The sequence below is a fragment of the Drosophila tropicalis genome, unplaced genomic scaffold (assembly GCF_018151085.1).
Source record: "Drosophila tropicalis isolate 14030-0801.00 unplaced genomic scaffold, ASM1815108v1 contig_1002, whole genome shotgun sequence".
In the NCBI taxonomy this organism is placed as follows: Eukaryota; Metazoa; Arthropoda; class Insecta; order Diptera; family Drosophilidae; genus Drosophila; species Drosophila tropicalis.
In genome coordinates, this window is record NW_027172360.1 from 1,110,195 (window position 1) to 1,124,472 (window position 14,278).

The 14,278-nt window shown below is 41.0% G+C and overlaps 1 protein-coding gene across 1 annotated transcript; it reads right to left on the reverse strand.

The window, feature by feature from the left end:
- Positions 1-2,551: 2,551 nt before the first annotated feature.
- On the reverse strand, positions 2,552-8,133 carry LOC137576331 (uncharacterized). Its single transcript, XM_068289414.1, has 3 exons — positions 7,696-8,133; positions 3,959-4,561; positions 2,552-3,145 (listed from the first exon to the last, which is right to left on the reverse strand). Exons 1-3 carry the CDS (start codon positions 8,131-8,133, stop codon positions 2,552-2,554), a joined length of 1,635 nt encoding a protein of 544 aa, XP_068145515.1.
- Positions 8,134-14,278: the final 6,145 nt, after the last annotated feature.

Below are 14,278 nucleotides of genomic sequence, written 5' to 3' on the forward strand. Positions count from 1 at the left end.
GACAAGATCAAATTTAAAACCAAAGAGATAGTGTCGAAACTTCTTGAGAGCGAGATAGGCTGCTTTGACCTCCAGATAATAGCTATGATGTTTGGACTCTGCTTCTGTGCTTTTTCTGCTCCAATAATAAACTGGATGAAGATGGCCATCAAAATGCTGCAGCAAAACTGCTCCAAATCCGTTTTTGGATGCATCCGTGTGGAGTTCGGTTAGCGCTTCCCTTGAATAGATGTGCAACACCGGCTCCATTACCAGTAAATTCTTTAGTGTTTGCATCGATTGCTGCTCTGCTTCTCCAATATTAAAAACAGCTTCGTTCTTGAGTAAGGGATATATTTTCGAAAAAACCCCGTAAGTCCCAGAAAAGCTTGAACTGATTTTATGTCCTTCGGCGTAGCAAATCGACTGACGGCTGCTGTTTTCTCCTTGCCAGCCCAAATTCGTCCGTTTTCAATAATATGGCCAAGAAAACTTATGCTGCATGAAACTGCACTTCTTCCATTTCATCTTTAAGCCAAATTGGGCTGCCGTCTCGAGTACCATCTTTGTCCTTCGCATACACAATTATGTCATCCATGTAGAGCTGCATTACACAAGAGTTAACTAGTTCTTGAAAAATATGATTAACGAACCTTATAAACGCCGCTGGAGAGTTTTTAAAACCAAAAGGCGCTTGATTGAACTCGAACAACCTTTTGTGACGAATGCTGTATACGGCTTGCTTTGCTCCTCAATAGGGACATGAAAAAATCCATTTTCCAGATCCATTATGGTCAACCATTTCTTCAAACGACTGCGATTGGAAATAACACGAACTTTATCAGCATTCTGAGGACAGTCACGGGATATATGTCCGTTTTTGTTGCACTTGAAGCATTTTTGTTTCATGTTTGTTTGAAGCATTTAGCTATTTGCCCGTTGTTCTGCTTGAAAAATGATTTTTGTTGTTCTTTATTGCCCTTCCTTTCTGATATGTTTAAACGGTCAAAGATATCGAACTCTACTTTTAAAACCTTAAAAGACTTACAACGATACATTGCAAACTTATACTCATTTTTTATATCCAGACCATTGAAAATGTGGCTTATAACAGCGGCATCTTTAATATAATCAAGTGAAGCTATCTTTTTCATTTGAAGTAGGTACTCATGCAGTGTCTCACCGTTCTTTCTCGTTCTTTCTTGCAACAGCTGATGAATGTCAGCACTATTGTATTTGCATGCAAATTCCTCTACTAGGGCGCTTTTAAGTTCTTCATAATTGCAAATATTCTTGGATTCTAGAAACAGTTGGGCTGCACCACTCATTTTAGCTCTGGCATAGCAATATTTCTGCTTTGCACTAAGATCATAAACTTCGGCATTTCTTTCAAATATATCCAACCACTTTTCCGTTTGTATAGACACTCGACTTTTCGCAAGGTTCATGTAAATACAGAGTCAATATATATGATGCATGTAATAGTTTTAAATCAACTTTTTACACAACTTCGAGGCAACTTCGTACTTCGGCTGACAACCAACGAGAGAGACTGCCAACTGAGAGCCGATAACCCAACGAACACTTGCTTCCGAGCCAGACTACCCAGCAAACAATGTAGTATGGTGCGTTGCCAGCTATCGGGTATCTCTATCTCTTACATTCGGCCCTCCTGTTCATCCTCATCTGTCTCAGATGGTAATAGCAACTTGTTGATGTGATATTTGGTCTTTCGACGCTTGCCGCTTTTCTCACGTCATAGCGGCCAATTCGTTTTACCTTAGTGACTTCATATGGGCCTAGATACTCGCTTGCCAGCTTACGTCCTGCGACGAACTGTGTCCTCTTGACCGCTACCATATCTCCCACTCTATATCCGTGCTCAGGCCGACGTCTTTTATCAAAATTCTTTTTATAAGCTTGTTGTGCGTTTTCAATGTTTTTTTTTTGCTTGACAACGCAACTTTTCGCGCTCGATGTTAAACTGCGAAATCAGCTCTTCATTTAGGACCTCTAATAATATTACATCCGCCTTTTTGTGCATTTTGGTCCCAAACATTACTTCAAACGATGCATGCATATGGGAATTAATCGCTTTCTGGACCTGTGGCACAAACTTGTACCATTTTGCGGAATCATGAGCCGACAGCTTTGCGATGATACTCAAGATCGAACGGTTTACTCTTTCGACTTGGCCATTACCTCTGGCTACACCTGTTGTTGTCCACACGTGCTCCACTTTGTTTTCATTAAGAAACTCAGCAAAGGCATTGGATGTAAACGCCACTCCTCTGTCGCTGATTATACGCCTTGGGAAACCGAACACAGCAGACCAGTCTGTGATCTTTTTAATAACTTCTTCATAGCCGGTTGACTTAGTGGGGAAAAGCCATACAAATTTAGAAAAAGCATCCACAGCCGTCAGAATATATTTGTATTGCTTCGCTGTCGTGTCCATCGGACTTAAATGATCTATGTGAAGTGGCAGTAAAGATCGCCCTCTTGTTTGCCCAATTTTTTTCTGAAAATAATACAACTTATACAATTAGCAATCACTTTAGCTACTCTCCTTTCAAGATGTGGGATCCAATATTGCTGTTGGATTGAGTGCATCGTCTTTGCTGTCGAGAAATGCCCCACCTTGGATGACGTCTCGTTCCATCAGTTTTGGAACAGCCAACAAATCATTGCCCTTTACGACTTTATAATGAAGACCTCCTTTCAGCTTGAAATCTTGATATGGACGTTGACTTAAAATTTTCAATACTGCCTTGATGATGTTGTCTTCTAGCTGGGCCTTTCTTATGCGAGTAGTCAATTCCGTTGTTACGACCATGTTTCTGAGCGGAAAACGGCTGAGGAAGTCCACGTGTCTCATCTTATCACCCGGCCGGTGAACTGCTTTAAAAGTGAAGTCTTCCATATACAAAATCCATTGCGAGACTTCTCTTGGTACATCGCTCTTAGTAGTTGTCTGCTTAAACGCCGCACAGTCACTGACAAGATCAAATTTAAAACCAAAGAGATAGTGTCGAAACTTCTTGAGAGCGAGATAGGCTGCTTTGACCTCCAGATAATAGCTATGATGTTTGGACTCTGCTTCTGTGCTTTTTTCTGCTCCAATAATAAACTGGATGAAGATGGCCATCAAAATGCTGCAGCAAAACTGCTCCAAATCCGTTTTTGGATGCATCCGTGTGGAGTTCGGTTAGCGCTTCCCTTGAATAGATGTGCAACACCGGCTCCATTACCAGTAAATTCTTTAGTGTTTGCAGCGATTGCTGCTCTGCTTCTCCAATATTAAAAACAGCTTCGTTCTTGAGTAAGGGATATATTTTCGAAAAAACCCCGTAAGTCCCAGAAAAGCTTGAACTGATTGAGGACATAATCTTTCGGCGTAGCAAATCGACTGACGGCTGCTGTTTTCTCCTTGTCAGCCCAAATTCGTCCGTTTTCAATAATATGGCCAAGAAAACTTATGCGTGGCTTCCATTTCATCTTTAAGCCAAATTGGGCTGCCGTCTCGAGTACCATCTTTGTCCTTCGCATACACAATTATGTCATCCATGTAGAGCTGCATTACACAAGAGTTAACTAGTTCTTGAAAAATATGATTAACGAACCTTATAAACGCCGCTGGAGAGTTTTTAAAACCAAAAGGTGCTTGATTGAACTCGAACAACCTTTTGTGACGAATGCTGTATACGGCTTGCTTTGCTCCTCAATAGGAACATGAAAAAATCCATTTTCCAGATCCATTATGGTAAACCACTTCGCCGGTTGTAGCTTTTCCAACACCTCCTCTATAATCGGCACAGGGAAACAATCAACCAATACCATAGTGTTCAGCTTTCTGTAGTCCACGCAAACACGAAGTGTTCCATCTTTTTTTTTTCACGACGACTACTCTGCTGGCGACATTTGAAGATGACTTTTGAACGATCCCTTGTTCGATCCATTGCTCGACTTGCTTCCTTACCTCACTGGCTTCATCTGCTGCTAGGCGACTCGGTGAGTGATGAAAAGTCTTAATCACTCCATCATGAATAATCTTCAATTGAATCGGGCACTGCTTTACAATCTCTGATGACCCATGATAACTGCTTTCAATCATCTGTTCAACCTCTTTCCGATATTCTGGGGGAGCTATAAAAGAAGCTTCTTCTGTTACATTATATATAAGTGCATACTCGTTCATTGGAATTTCATCTGAATTCCCCTCCAGGAATGTATATACTTGTTTGCTGCCCACCAAACGGAACTTTTTGATCAAATCATCCCCCAGCAGTCCATCGTAATCAATCTGGCTATTCGGAAGTACTATGAACTTTTGGTTTGTGTTCAACTCATCCACGACCACATCTGCAGTGAAGTGTCCAATAGGCTTTGCTGTGCCATTGCCTAGACCGTGCAACATACGTATATCTTCAATTAGTGCCACGTTTTTTAGTTTCTTGAAAATACTCTCCTTGATCACTGAGACGTCTGATCCTGTATCTACCAGACATTCGACTTCTACACCATTTATGCGGATTTTCTTCAATCGACTGCGATTGGAAATAACACGAACTTTATCAGCATTCTGAGGACAGTCACGGGATATATGTATGTCCGTTTTTGTTGCACTTGAAGCATTTTTGTTTCATGTTTGTTTGAAGCATTGATTGCGCTTATGATTTCCCGATCCGCTGTTGAAACAATACTCTTTTTTAGCTATTTGCCCGGTGTTCTGCTTGAAAAATGATTTTTGTTGTTCTTTATTGCCCTTCCTTTCTGATATGTTTAAACGGTCAAAGATATCGAACTCTACTTTTAAAACCTTAAAAGACTTACAACGATACATTGCAAACTTATACTCATTTTTTATATCCAGACCATTGAAAATGTGGCTTATAACAGCGGCATCTTTAATATAATCAAGTGAAGCTATCTTTTTCATTTGAAGTAGGTACTCATGCAGTGTCTCACCGTTCTTTCTCGTTCTTTCTTGCAACAGCTGATGAATGTCAGCACTATTGTATTTGCATGCAAATTCCTCTACTAGGGCGCTTTTAAGTTCTTCATAATTGCAAATATTCTTGGATTCTAGAAACAGTTGGGCTGCACCACTCATTTTAGCTCTGGCATAGCAATATTTCTGCTTCTCCTAAAATCATAAACTTCGGCATTTCTTTCAAATATATCCAACCACTTTTCCGTTTGTATAGACACTCGACTTTTCGCAAGGTTCATGTAAATACAGAGTCAATATATATGATGCATGTAATAGTTTTAAATCAACTTTTTACACAACTTCGAGGCAACTTCGTACTTCGGCTGACGACCAACTGCCAACTGAGAGCCGATAACCCAACGAACACTTGCTTCCGAGCCAGACTTCCAGCAAACAGTGTAGTATGGTGCGTTGCCAGCTATCTGATATCTCTATCTCTTACATTCGGCCCTCCTGTTCATCCTCATCTGTCTCAGATGATAATAGCAACTTGTTGATGTGATATTTGGTCTTTCGACGCTTGCCGCTTTTCTCACGTCATAGCGGCCAATTCGTTTTACCTTAGTGACTTCATATGGGCCTAGATACTCGCTTGCCAGCTTACTTCCTGCGACGAACTGTGTCCTCTTGACTGCTACCATATCTCCCACTCTATAGCCGTGCTCAGGCCGACGTCTTTTATCAAAATTCTTTTTATAAGCTTGTTGTGCGTTTTCAATGTTTTCTGCGAAATGAGCTCTTTATTTAGGACCTCTAATAATCTTACATCCGCCTTTTTGTGCATTTTGGTCCCAAACATTACTTCAAACGATGCAGGCATATGGGAATTAATCGCTTTCTGGACCTGTGGCACAAACTTGTACCATTTTGCGGAATCATGAGCCGACAGCTTTGCGATGATACTCAAGATCGAACGGTTTACTCTTTCGACTTGGCCATTACCTCTGGCTACACCTGTTGTTGTCCACACGTGGTCCACTTTGTTTTCATTAAGAAACTCAGCAAAGGCATTGGATGTAAACGCCACTCCTCTGTCGCTGATTATACGCCTTAGGAAACCGAACACAGCAGACCAGTCTGTGATCTTTTTAATAACTTCTTCATAGCCGGTTGACTTAGTGGGGAAAAGCCATACAAATTTAGAAAAAGCATCCACAGCCGTCAGAATATATTTGTATTGCTTCGCTGTCGTGTCCATCGTACTTAAATGATCTATGTGAAGCGTATGCAGTGGCAGTAAAGATCGCCCTCTTGTTTGCCCAACTTTTTTCTGAAAATAAAACAACTTATACAATTAGCAATCACTTTAGCTACTTTCCTTTCAAGATGTGGGATCCAATATTGCTGTTGGATTGAGTGCATCGTCTTTGCTGTCGAGAAATGCCCCACCTTGGATGACGTCTCGTTCCATCAGTTTTGGAACAGCCAACAAATCATTGCCCTTTACGACTTTATAAAGAAGACCTCCTTTCAGCTTGAAATCTTGATATGGACGTTGATTTAAAATTTTCAATACTGCCATGATGAAGTTGTCTTCTAGCTGGGCCTTTCTTATGCGAGTAGTCAATTTCGTTGTTACGACCATGCTTCTGAGCGGAAAACGGCTGAGGAAGTCCACGTGTCTCATCTTATCACCCGGCCGGTGAACTGCTTTAAAAGTGAAGTCTTCCATATACAAAATCCATCGCTCTTAGTAGTTGTCTGCTTTAACGCCGCACAGTCACTGACAAGATCAAATTTAAAACCTAAGAGATAGTGTCGAAACTTCTTGAGAGCGAGATAGTCTGCTTTGACCTCCAGATAATAGCTATGATGTTTGGACTCTGCTTCTGTGCTTTTTCTGCTCCAATAATAAACTGGATGAAGATGGCCATCAAAATGCTGCAGCAAAACTGCTCCAAATCCGTTTTTGGATGCATCCGTGTAAAGTTCGGTTAGCGCTTCCCTTGAGTAGATGTCCAACACCGGCTCTATTACCAGTAAATTCTTTAGTGTTTGCATCGATTGCTGCTCTGCTTCTCCAATATTAAAAACAGCTTCGTTCTTGAGTAAGGGATATATTTTCGAAAAAACCCCGTAAGTCCCAGAAAAGCTTGAACTGATTGAGGACATAATCTTTCGGCGTAGCAAATCGACTGACGGCTGCTGTTTTCTCCTTGCCAGCCCAAATTCGTCCGTTTTCAATAATATGGCCAAGAAAACTTATGCGTGGCTGCATGAAACTGCACTTCTTCCATTTCATCTTTAAGCCAAATTGGGCTGCCGTCTCGAGTACCATCTTTGTCCTTCGCATACACAATTATGTCATCCATGTAGAGCTGCATTACACAAGAGTTAACTAGTTCTTAAAAAATATGATTAACGAACCTTATAAACGCCGCTGGAGAGTTTTTAAAACCAAAAGGTGCTTGATTGAACTCGAACAACCTTTTGTGACGAATGCTGTATACGGCTTGCTTTGGTCCTCAATAGGGACATGAAAAAATCTATTTTCCAGTTCCATTATGGTAAACCACTTCGCCGGTTGTAGCTTTTCCAACACCTCCTCTATAATCGGCACAGGGAAACAATCAACCAATACAATATTGTTCAGCTTTCTGTAGTCCACGCAAACACGAAGTGTGCCATCTTTTTTTTTTCACGACGACTACTCTGCTGGCGACATTTGAAGATGACTTTCGAACGATCCCTTGTTCGATCCATTGCTCGACTTGCTTCCTTACCTCACTGGCTTCATCTGCTGCTAGGCGACTCGGTGAGTGATGGAAAGGCTTAATCACTCCATCATGAATAATCTTCAATTGAATCGGGCACTGCTGTACAACCTCTGATGATCCATGACAACTGCTTTCAATCATCTGTTCAACCTCTTTCCGATATTCTGGGGGAGCTATAAAAGAAGCTTCTTCTGTGACATTATATATAAGTGCAAACTCGTTCATTGGAATTTCATCTGAATTCCCCTCCAGGAATGTATATACTTGTTTGCTGCCCACCAAACGGAACTTTTTGATCAAATCATCCCCCAGCAGTCCATCGTAATCAATCTGGCTATTCGGAAGTACTATGAACTTTTGGTTTGTGTTCAACTCATCCACGACCACATCTGCAGTGAAGTGTCCAATAGGCTTTGCTGTGCCATTGCCTAGACCGTGCAACATACGTATATCTTCAATTAGTGCCACGTTTTTTAGTTTTTTGAAAATACTCTCCTTGATCACTGAGACGTCTGATCCTGTATCTACCAGACATTCGACTTCTACACCATTTATGCGGATTTTCTTCAATCGACTGCGATTGGAAATAACACGAACTTTATCAGCATTCTGAGGACAGTCACGGGATATATGTATGTCCGTTTTTGTTGCACTTGAAGCATTTTTGTTTCATGTTTGTTTGAAGCATTGATTGCGCTTATGATTTCCCGATCCGCTGTTGAAACAATACTCTTTTTTAGCTATTTGCCCGGTGTTCTGCTTGAAAAATGATTTTTGTTGTTCTTTATTGCCCTTCCTTTCTGATATGTTTAAACGGTCAAAGATATCGAACTCTACTTTTAAAACCTTAAAAGACTTACAACGATACATTGCAAACTTATACTCATTTTTTATATCCAGACCATTGAAAATGTGGCTTATAACAGTGGCATCTTTAATATAATCAAGTAAAGCTATCTTTTTCATTTGAAGTAGGTACTCATGCAGTGTCTCACCGTTCTTTCTTGCAACAGCTGATGAATGTCAGCACTATTGTAGTTGCATGCAAATTCCTCTACTAGGGCGCTTTTAAGTTCTTCATAATTGCAAATATTCTCGGATTCTAGAAACAGTTGGGCTGCACCACTCATTTTAGCTCTGGCATAGCAATATTTCTGCTTCTCCTAAAATCATAAACTTCGGCATTTCTTTCAAATATATCCAACCACTTTTCCGTTTGTATAGACACTCGACTTTTCGCAAGGTTCATGTAAATACAGAGTCAATATATATGATGCATGTAATAGTTTTAAATCAACTTTTTACACAACTTCGAGGCAACTTCGTACTTCGGCTGACGACCAACGAGAGAGACTGCCAACTGAGAGCCGATAACCCAACGAACACTTGCTTCCGAGCCAGACTACCCAGCAAACAGTGTAGTATGGTGCGTTGCCAGCTATCTGGTATCTCTATCTCTTACATTCGGCCCTCCTGTTCATCCTCATCTGTCTCAGATGATAATAGCAACTTGTTGATGTGATATTTGGTCTTTCGACGCTTGCCGCTTTTCTCAGGTCATAGCGGCCAATTCGTTTTACCTTAGTGACTTCATATGGGCCTAGATACTCGCTTGCCAGCTTACTTCCTGCGACGAACTGTGTCCTCTTGACCGCTACCATATCTCCCACTCTATAGCCGTGCTCAGACCGACGTCTTTTATCAAAATTGTGCGTTTTCAATGTTTTCTTTTGCTCGACGACGCAACTTTTCGCGCTCGATGTTAAACTGCGAAATGAGCTCTTCATTTAGGACCTCTAATAATCTTACATCCGCCTTTTTGTGCATTTTGGTCCCAAACATTACTTCAAACGATGCAGGCATATGGGAATTAATCGCTTTCTGGACCTGTGGCACAAACTTGTACCATTTTGCGGAATCATGAGCCGACAGCTTTGCGATGATACTCAAGATCGAACGGTTTACTCTTTCGACTTGGCCATTACCTCTGGCTACACCTGTTGTTGTCCACACGTGGTCCACTTTGTTTTCATTAAGAAACTCAGCAAAGGCATTGGATGTAAACGCCACTCCTCTGTCGCTGATTATACGCCTTAGGAAACCGAACACAGCAGACCAGTCTGTGATCTTTTTAATAACTTCTTCATAGCCGGTTGACTTAGTGGGGAAAAGCCATACAAATTTAGAAAAAGCATCCACAGCCGTCAGAATATATTTGTATTGCTTCGCTGTCGTGTCCATCGTACTTAAATGATCTATGTGAAGCGTATGCAGTGGCAGTAAAGATCGCCCTTTTGTTTGCCCAACTTTTTTCTGAAAATAAAACAACTTATACAATTAGCAATCACTTTAGCTACTTTCCTTTCAAGATGTGGGATCCAATATTGCTGTTGGATTGAGTGCATCGTCTTTGCTGTCGAGAAATGCCCCACCTTGGATGACGTCTCGTTCCATCAGTTTTGGAACAGCCAACAAATCATTGCCCTTTACGACTTTATAAAGAAGACCTCCTTTCAGCTTGAAATCTTGATATGGACGTTGATTTAAAATTTTCAATACTGCCATGATGAAGTTGTCTTCTAGCTGGGCCTTTCTTATGCGAGTAGTCAATTTCGTTGTTACGACCATGCTTCTGAGCGGAAAACGGCTGAGGAAGTCCACGTGTCTCATCTTATCACCCGGCCGGTGAACTGCTTTAAAAGTGAAGTCTTCCATATACAAAAGCCATCGCTCTTAGTAGTTGTCTGCTTTAACGCCGCACAGTCACTGACAAGATCAAATTTAAAACCTAAGAGATAGTGTCGAAACTTCTTGAGAGCGAGATAGGCTGCTTTGACCTCCAGATAATAGCTATGATGTTTGGACTCTGCTTCTGTGCTTTTTCTGCTCCAATAATAAACTGGATGAAGATGGCCATCAAAATGCTGCAGCAAAACTGCTCCGAATCCGTTTTTGGATGCATCCGTGTAAAGTTCGGTTAGCGCTTCCCTTGAGTAGATGTGCAACACCGGCTCCATTACCAGTAAATTCTTTAGTGTTTGCAGCGATTGCTGCTCTGCTTCTCCAATATTAAAAACAGCTTCGTTCTTGAGTAAGGGATATATTTTCGAAAAAACCCCGTAAGTCCCAGAAAAGCTTGAACTGATTGAGGACATAATCTTTCGGCGTAGCAAATCGACTGACGGCTGCTGTTTTCTCCTTGCCAGCCCAAATTCGTCCGTTTTCAATAATATGGCCAAGAAAACTTATGCGTGGCTGCATGAAACTGCACTTCTTCCATTTCATCTTTAAGCCAAATTGGGCTGCCGTCTCGAGTACCATCTTTGTCCTTCGCATACACAATTATGTCATCCATGTAGAGCTGCATTACACAAGAGTTAACTAGTTCTTGAAAAATATGATTAACGAACCTTATAAACGCCGCTGGAGAGTTTTTAAAACCAAAAGGTGCTTGATTGAACTCGAACAACCTTTTGTGACGAATGCTGTATACGGCTTGCTTTGGTCCTCAATAGGGACATGAAAAAATCTATTTTCCAGATCCATTATGGTAAACCACTTCGCCGGTTGTAGCTTTTCCAACACCTCCTCTATAATCGGCACAGTGAAACAATCAACCAATACCATATTGTTCAGCTTTCTGTAGTCCACGCAAACACCAAGTGTGCCATCTTTTTTTTCACGACGACTACTCTGCTGGCGACATTTGAAGATGACTTTCGAACGATCCCTTGTTCGATCCATTGCTCGACTTGCTTCCTTACCTCACTGGCTTCATCTGCTGCTAGGCGACTCGGTGAGTGATGGAAAGGCTTAATCACTCCATCATGAATAATCTTCAATTGAATCGGGCACTGCTTTACAACCTCTGATGACCCATGATAACTGCTTTCAATCATCTGTTCAACCTCTTTCCGATAGCTATAAAAAAAGCTTCTTCTGTGACATTATATATAAGTGCAAACTCGTTCATTGGAATTTCATCTGAATTCCCCTCCAGGAATGTATATACTTGTTTGCTGCCCACCAAACGGAACTTTTTGATCAAATCATCCCCCAGCAGTCCATCGTAATCAATCTGGCTATTCGGAAGTACTATGAACTTTTGGTTTATGTTCAACTCATCCACGACCACATCTGCAGTGAAGTGTCCAATAGGCTTTGCTGTGCCATTGCCTAGACCGTGCAACATACGTATATCTTCAATTAGTGCCACGTTTTTTAATTTCTTGAAAATACTCTCCTTGATCACAGACGTCTGATCCTGTATCTACCAGACATTCGACTTCTACACCATTTATGCGGATTTTCTTCAAACGACTGCGATTGGAAATAACACGAACTTTATCAGCATTCTGAGGACAGTCACGGGATATATGTCCGTTTTTGTTGCACTTGAAGCATTTTTGTTTCATGTTTGTTTGAAGCATTGATTGCGCTTATGATTTCCCGTGGCTTATGCGTGGCTGCATGAAACTGCACTTCTTCCATTTCATCTTTAAGCCAAATTGGGCTGCCGTCTCGAGTACCATCTTTGTCTTTCGCATACAAACGTCATGTGTCTCGGCATACACATTTATGTCATCCATGTAGAGCTGCATTACACCAGAGTTAACTAGTTCTTGAAAAATATGATTAACGAACTTTATAAACGCCGCTGGAGAGTTTTTAAAACCAAAAGGCGCTTGATTGATCTCGAACAACCCCTCTTTTTTGACGAATGCTGTATACGACTTGCTGTGCTCCTCAATAGGGACATGAAAAAATCCATTTTCCAGATCCATTATGGTAAACCATTTCGCCGGTTGTAGCTTTTCCAACGCCTCCTCTTTAATTGGCACAGAGAAACAATCAACCAATACAATATTGTTCAGCTTTCTGTAGTCCACGCAAACACGAAGTGTGCCATCTTTTTTTTCACGACGACTACTCTGCTGGCGACATTTGAAGATGACTTTCGAACGATCCCTTGTTCGATCCATTGCTCGACTTGCTTCCTTACCTCACTGGCTTCATCTGCTGCTAGGCGACTCGGTGAGTGATGGAAAGGCTTAATCACTCCATCATGAATAATCTTCAATTGAATCGGGCACTGCTGTACAACCTCTGATGATCCATGACAACTGCTTTCAATCATCTGTTCAACCTCTTTCCGATATTCTGGGGGAGCTATAAAAGAAGCTTCTTCTGTGACATTATATATAAGTGCAAACTCGTTCATTGGAATTTCATCTGAATTCCCCTCCAGGAATGTATATACTTGTTTGCTGCCCACCAAACGGAACTTTTTGATCAAATCATCCCCCAGCAGTCCATCGTAATCAATCTGGCTATTCGGAAGTACTATGAACTTTTGGTTTGTGTTCAACTCATCCACGACCACATCTGCAGTGAAGTGTCCAATAGGCTTTGCTGTGCCATTGCCTAGACCGTGCAACATACGTATATCTTCAATTAGTGCCACGTTTTTTAATTTTTTGAAAATACTCTCCTTGATCACTGAAACGTCTGATCCTGTATCTACCAGACATTCAACTTCTACACTTCTGCTTGAAAAATGATTTTTGTTTTTCTTTATTGCTCTCCTTTCTGATATGTTTAAACGGTCATAGATATCGAACTCTTCTTTTAGACCTACGCCGCGAGGTGGTTCAATATAACCAAGTGAAGCTATCTTTTTCATTTGAAGTAGGTACGCATGTAGTGTCTCACTGTTTTTTTCTCTTTCTTTCTCGCCTCTCCAGACTGTCCAGCTTCCTCTATATGAAATTCATTTGGGCACACTTTAAGTTTATCTGTCATCTCGCTTTGAATTGGAATCGGCATTGCGTGTTCAGCTTTCTCGCTCTTACTTGTTGTTTTAGATTTAGAATCTGCTACCTCTTTTTCACTCGCACGTTTTACCACCGGCTTCGCAACTTTTTTCTTCGCTTGAGGCGTCGACATGATACTTCGCGCCGTTTTTGTTTTGTCTCTTTTCTTTTTTTTTTTCGCCTAACTTCGAGAATTTTCGGGCGACGCTAAGGCGGTTTCGAATTTCATTGTTATATGCTGCTAAAAAGTTCTTAAAGTTGTTACAAGTGGCTAAAAACATTAAGTTGTACTATTCAAAACAAAACATTCTTTGCAGACACGTGGTCTTAAAAATCAGTTGCATAAAGTTGTGAAATTCGAAACCGCCTTAGCGTCGCCCGAAAATTCTCGAAGTTAGGCGAAAAAAAAAGAAAAGAGACAAAACAAAAACGGCGCGAAGTATCATGTCGACGCCTCAAGCGAAGAAAAAAGTTGCGAAGCCGGTGGTAAAACGTGCGAGTGAAAACTTAGCAACTTTTAACAAAACAACACTCGACTTTTCGCGATCATATATGCATTTAAGTCTCTGTATTCGACACGGACGAGCCCCCAAATGTAAGGTTCAGATTTATTTAATGTTTATTATAATGGTTATATAATAGGTTCATGTAAATACAGAGTCAATATATATGATGTTTTAAATCGACTTTTTACACAATTTCGAGACAACTTCGTACTTCGGCTGTCGACCAACGAGAGAGACTGCCAACTGAGAGCCGATAACCCAACGAACACA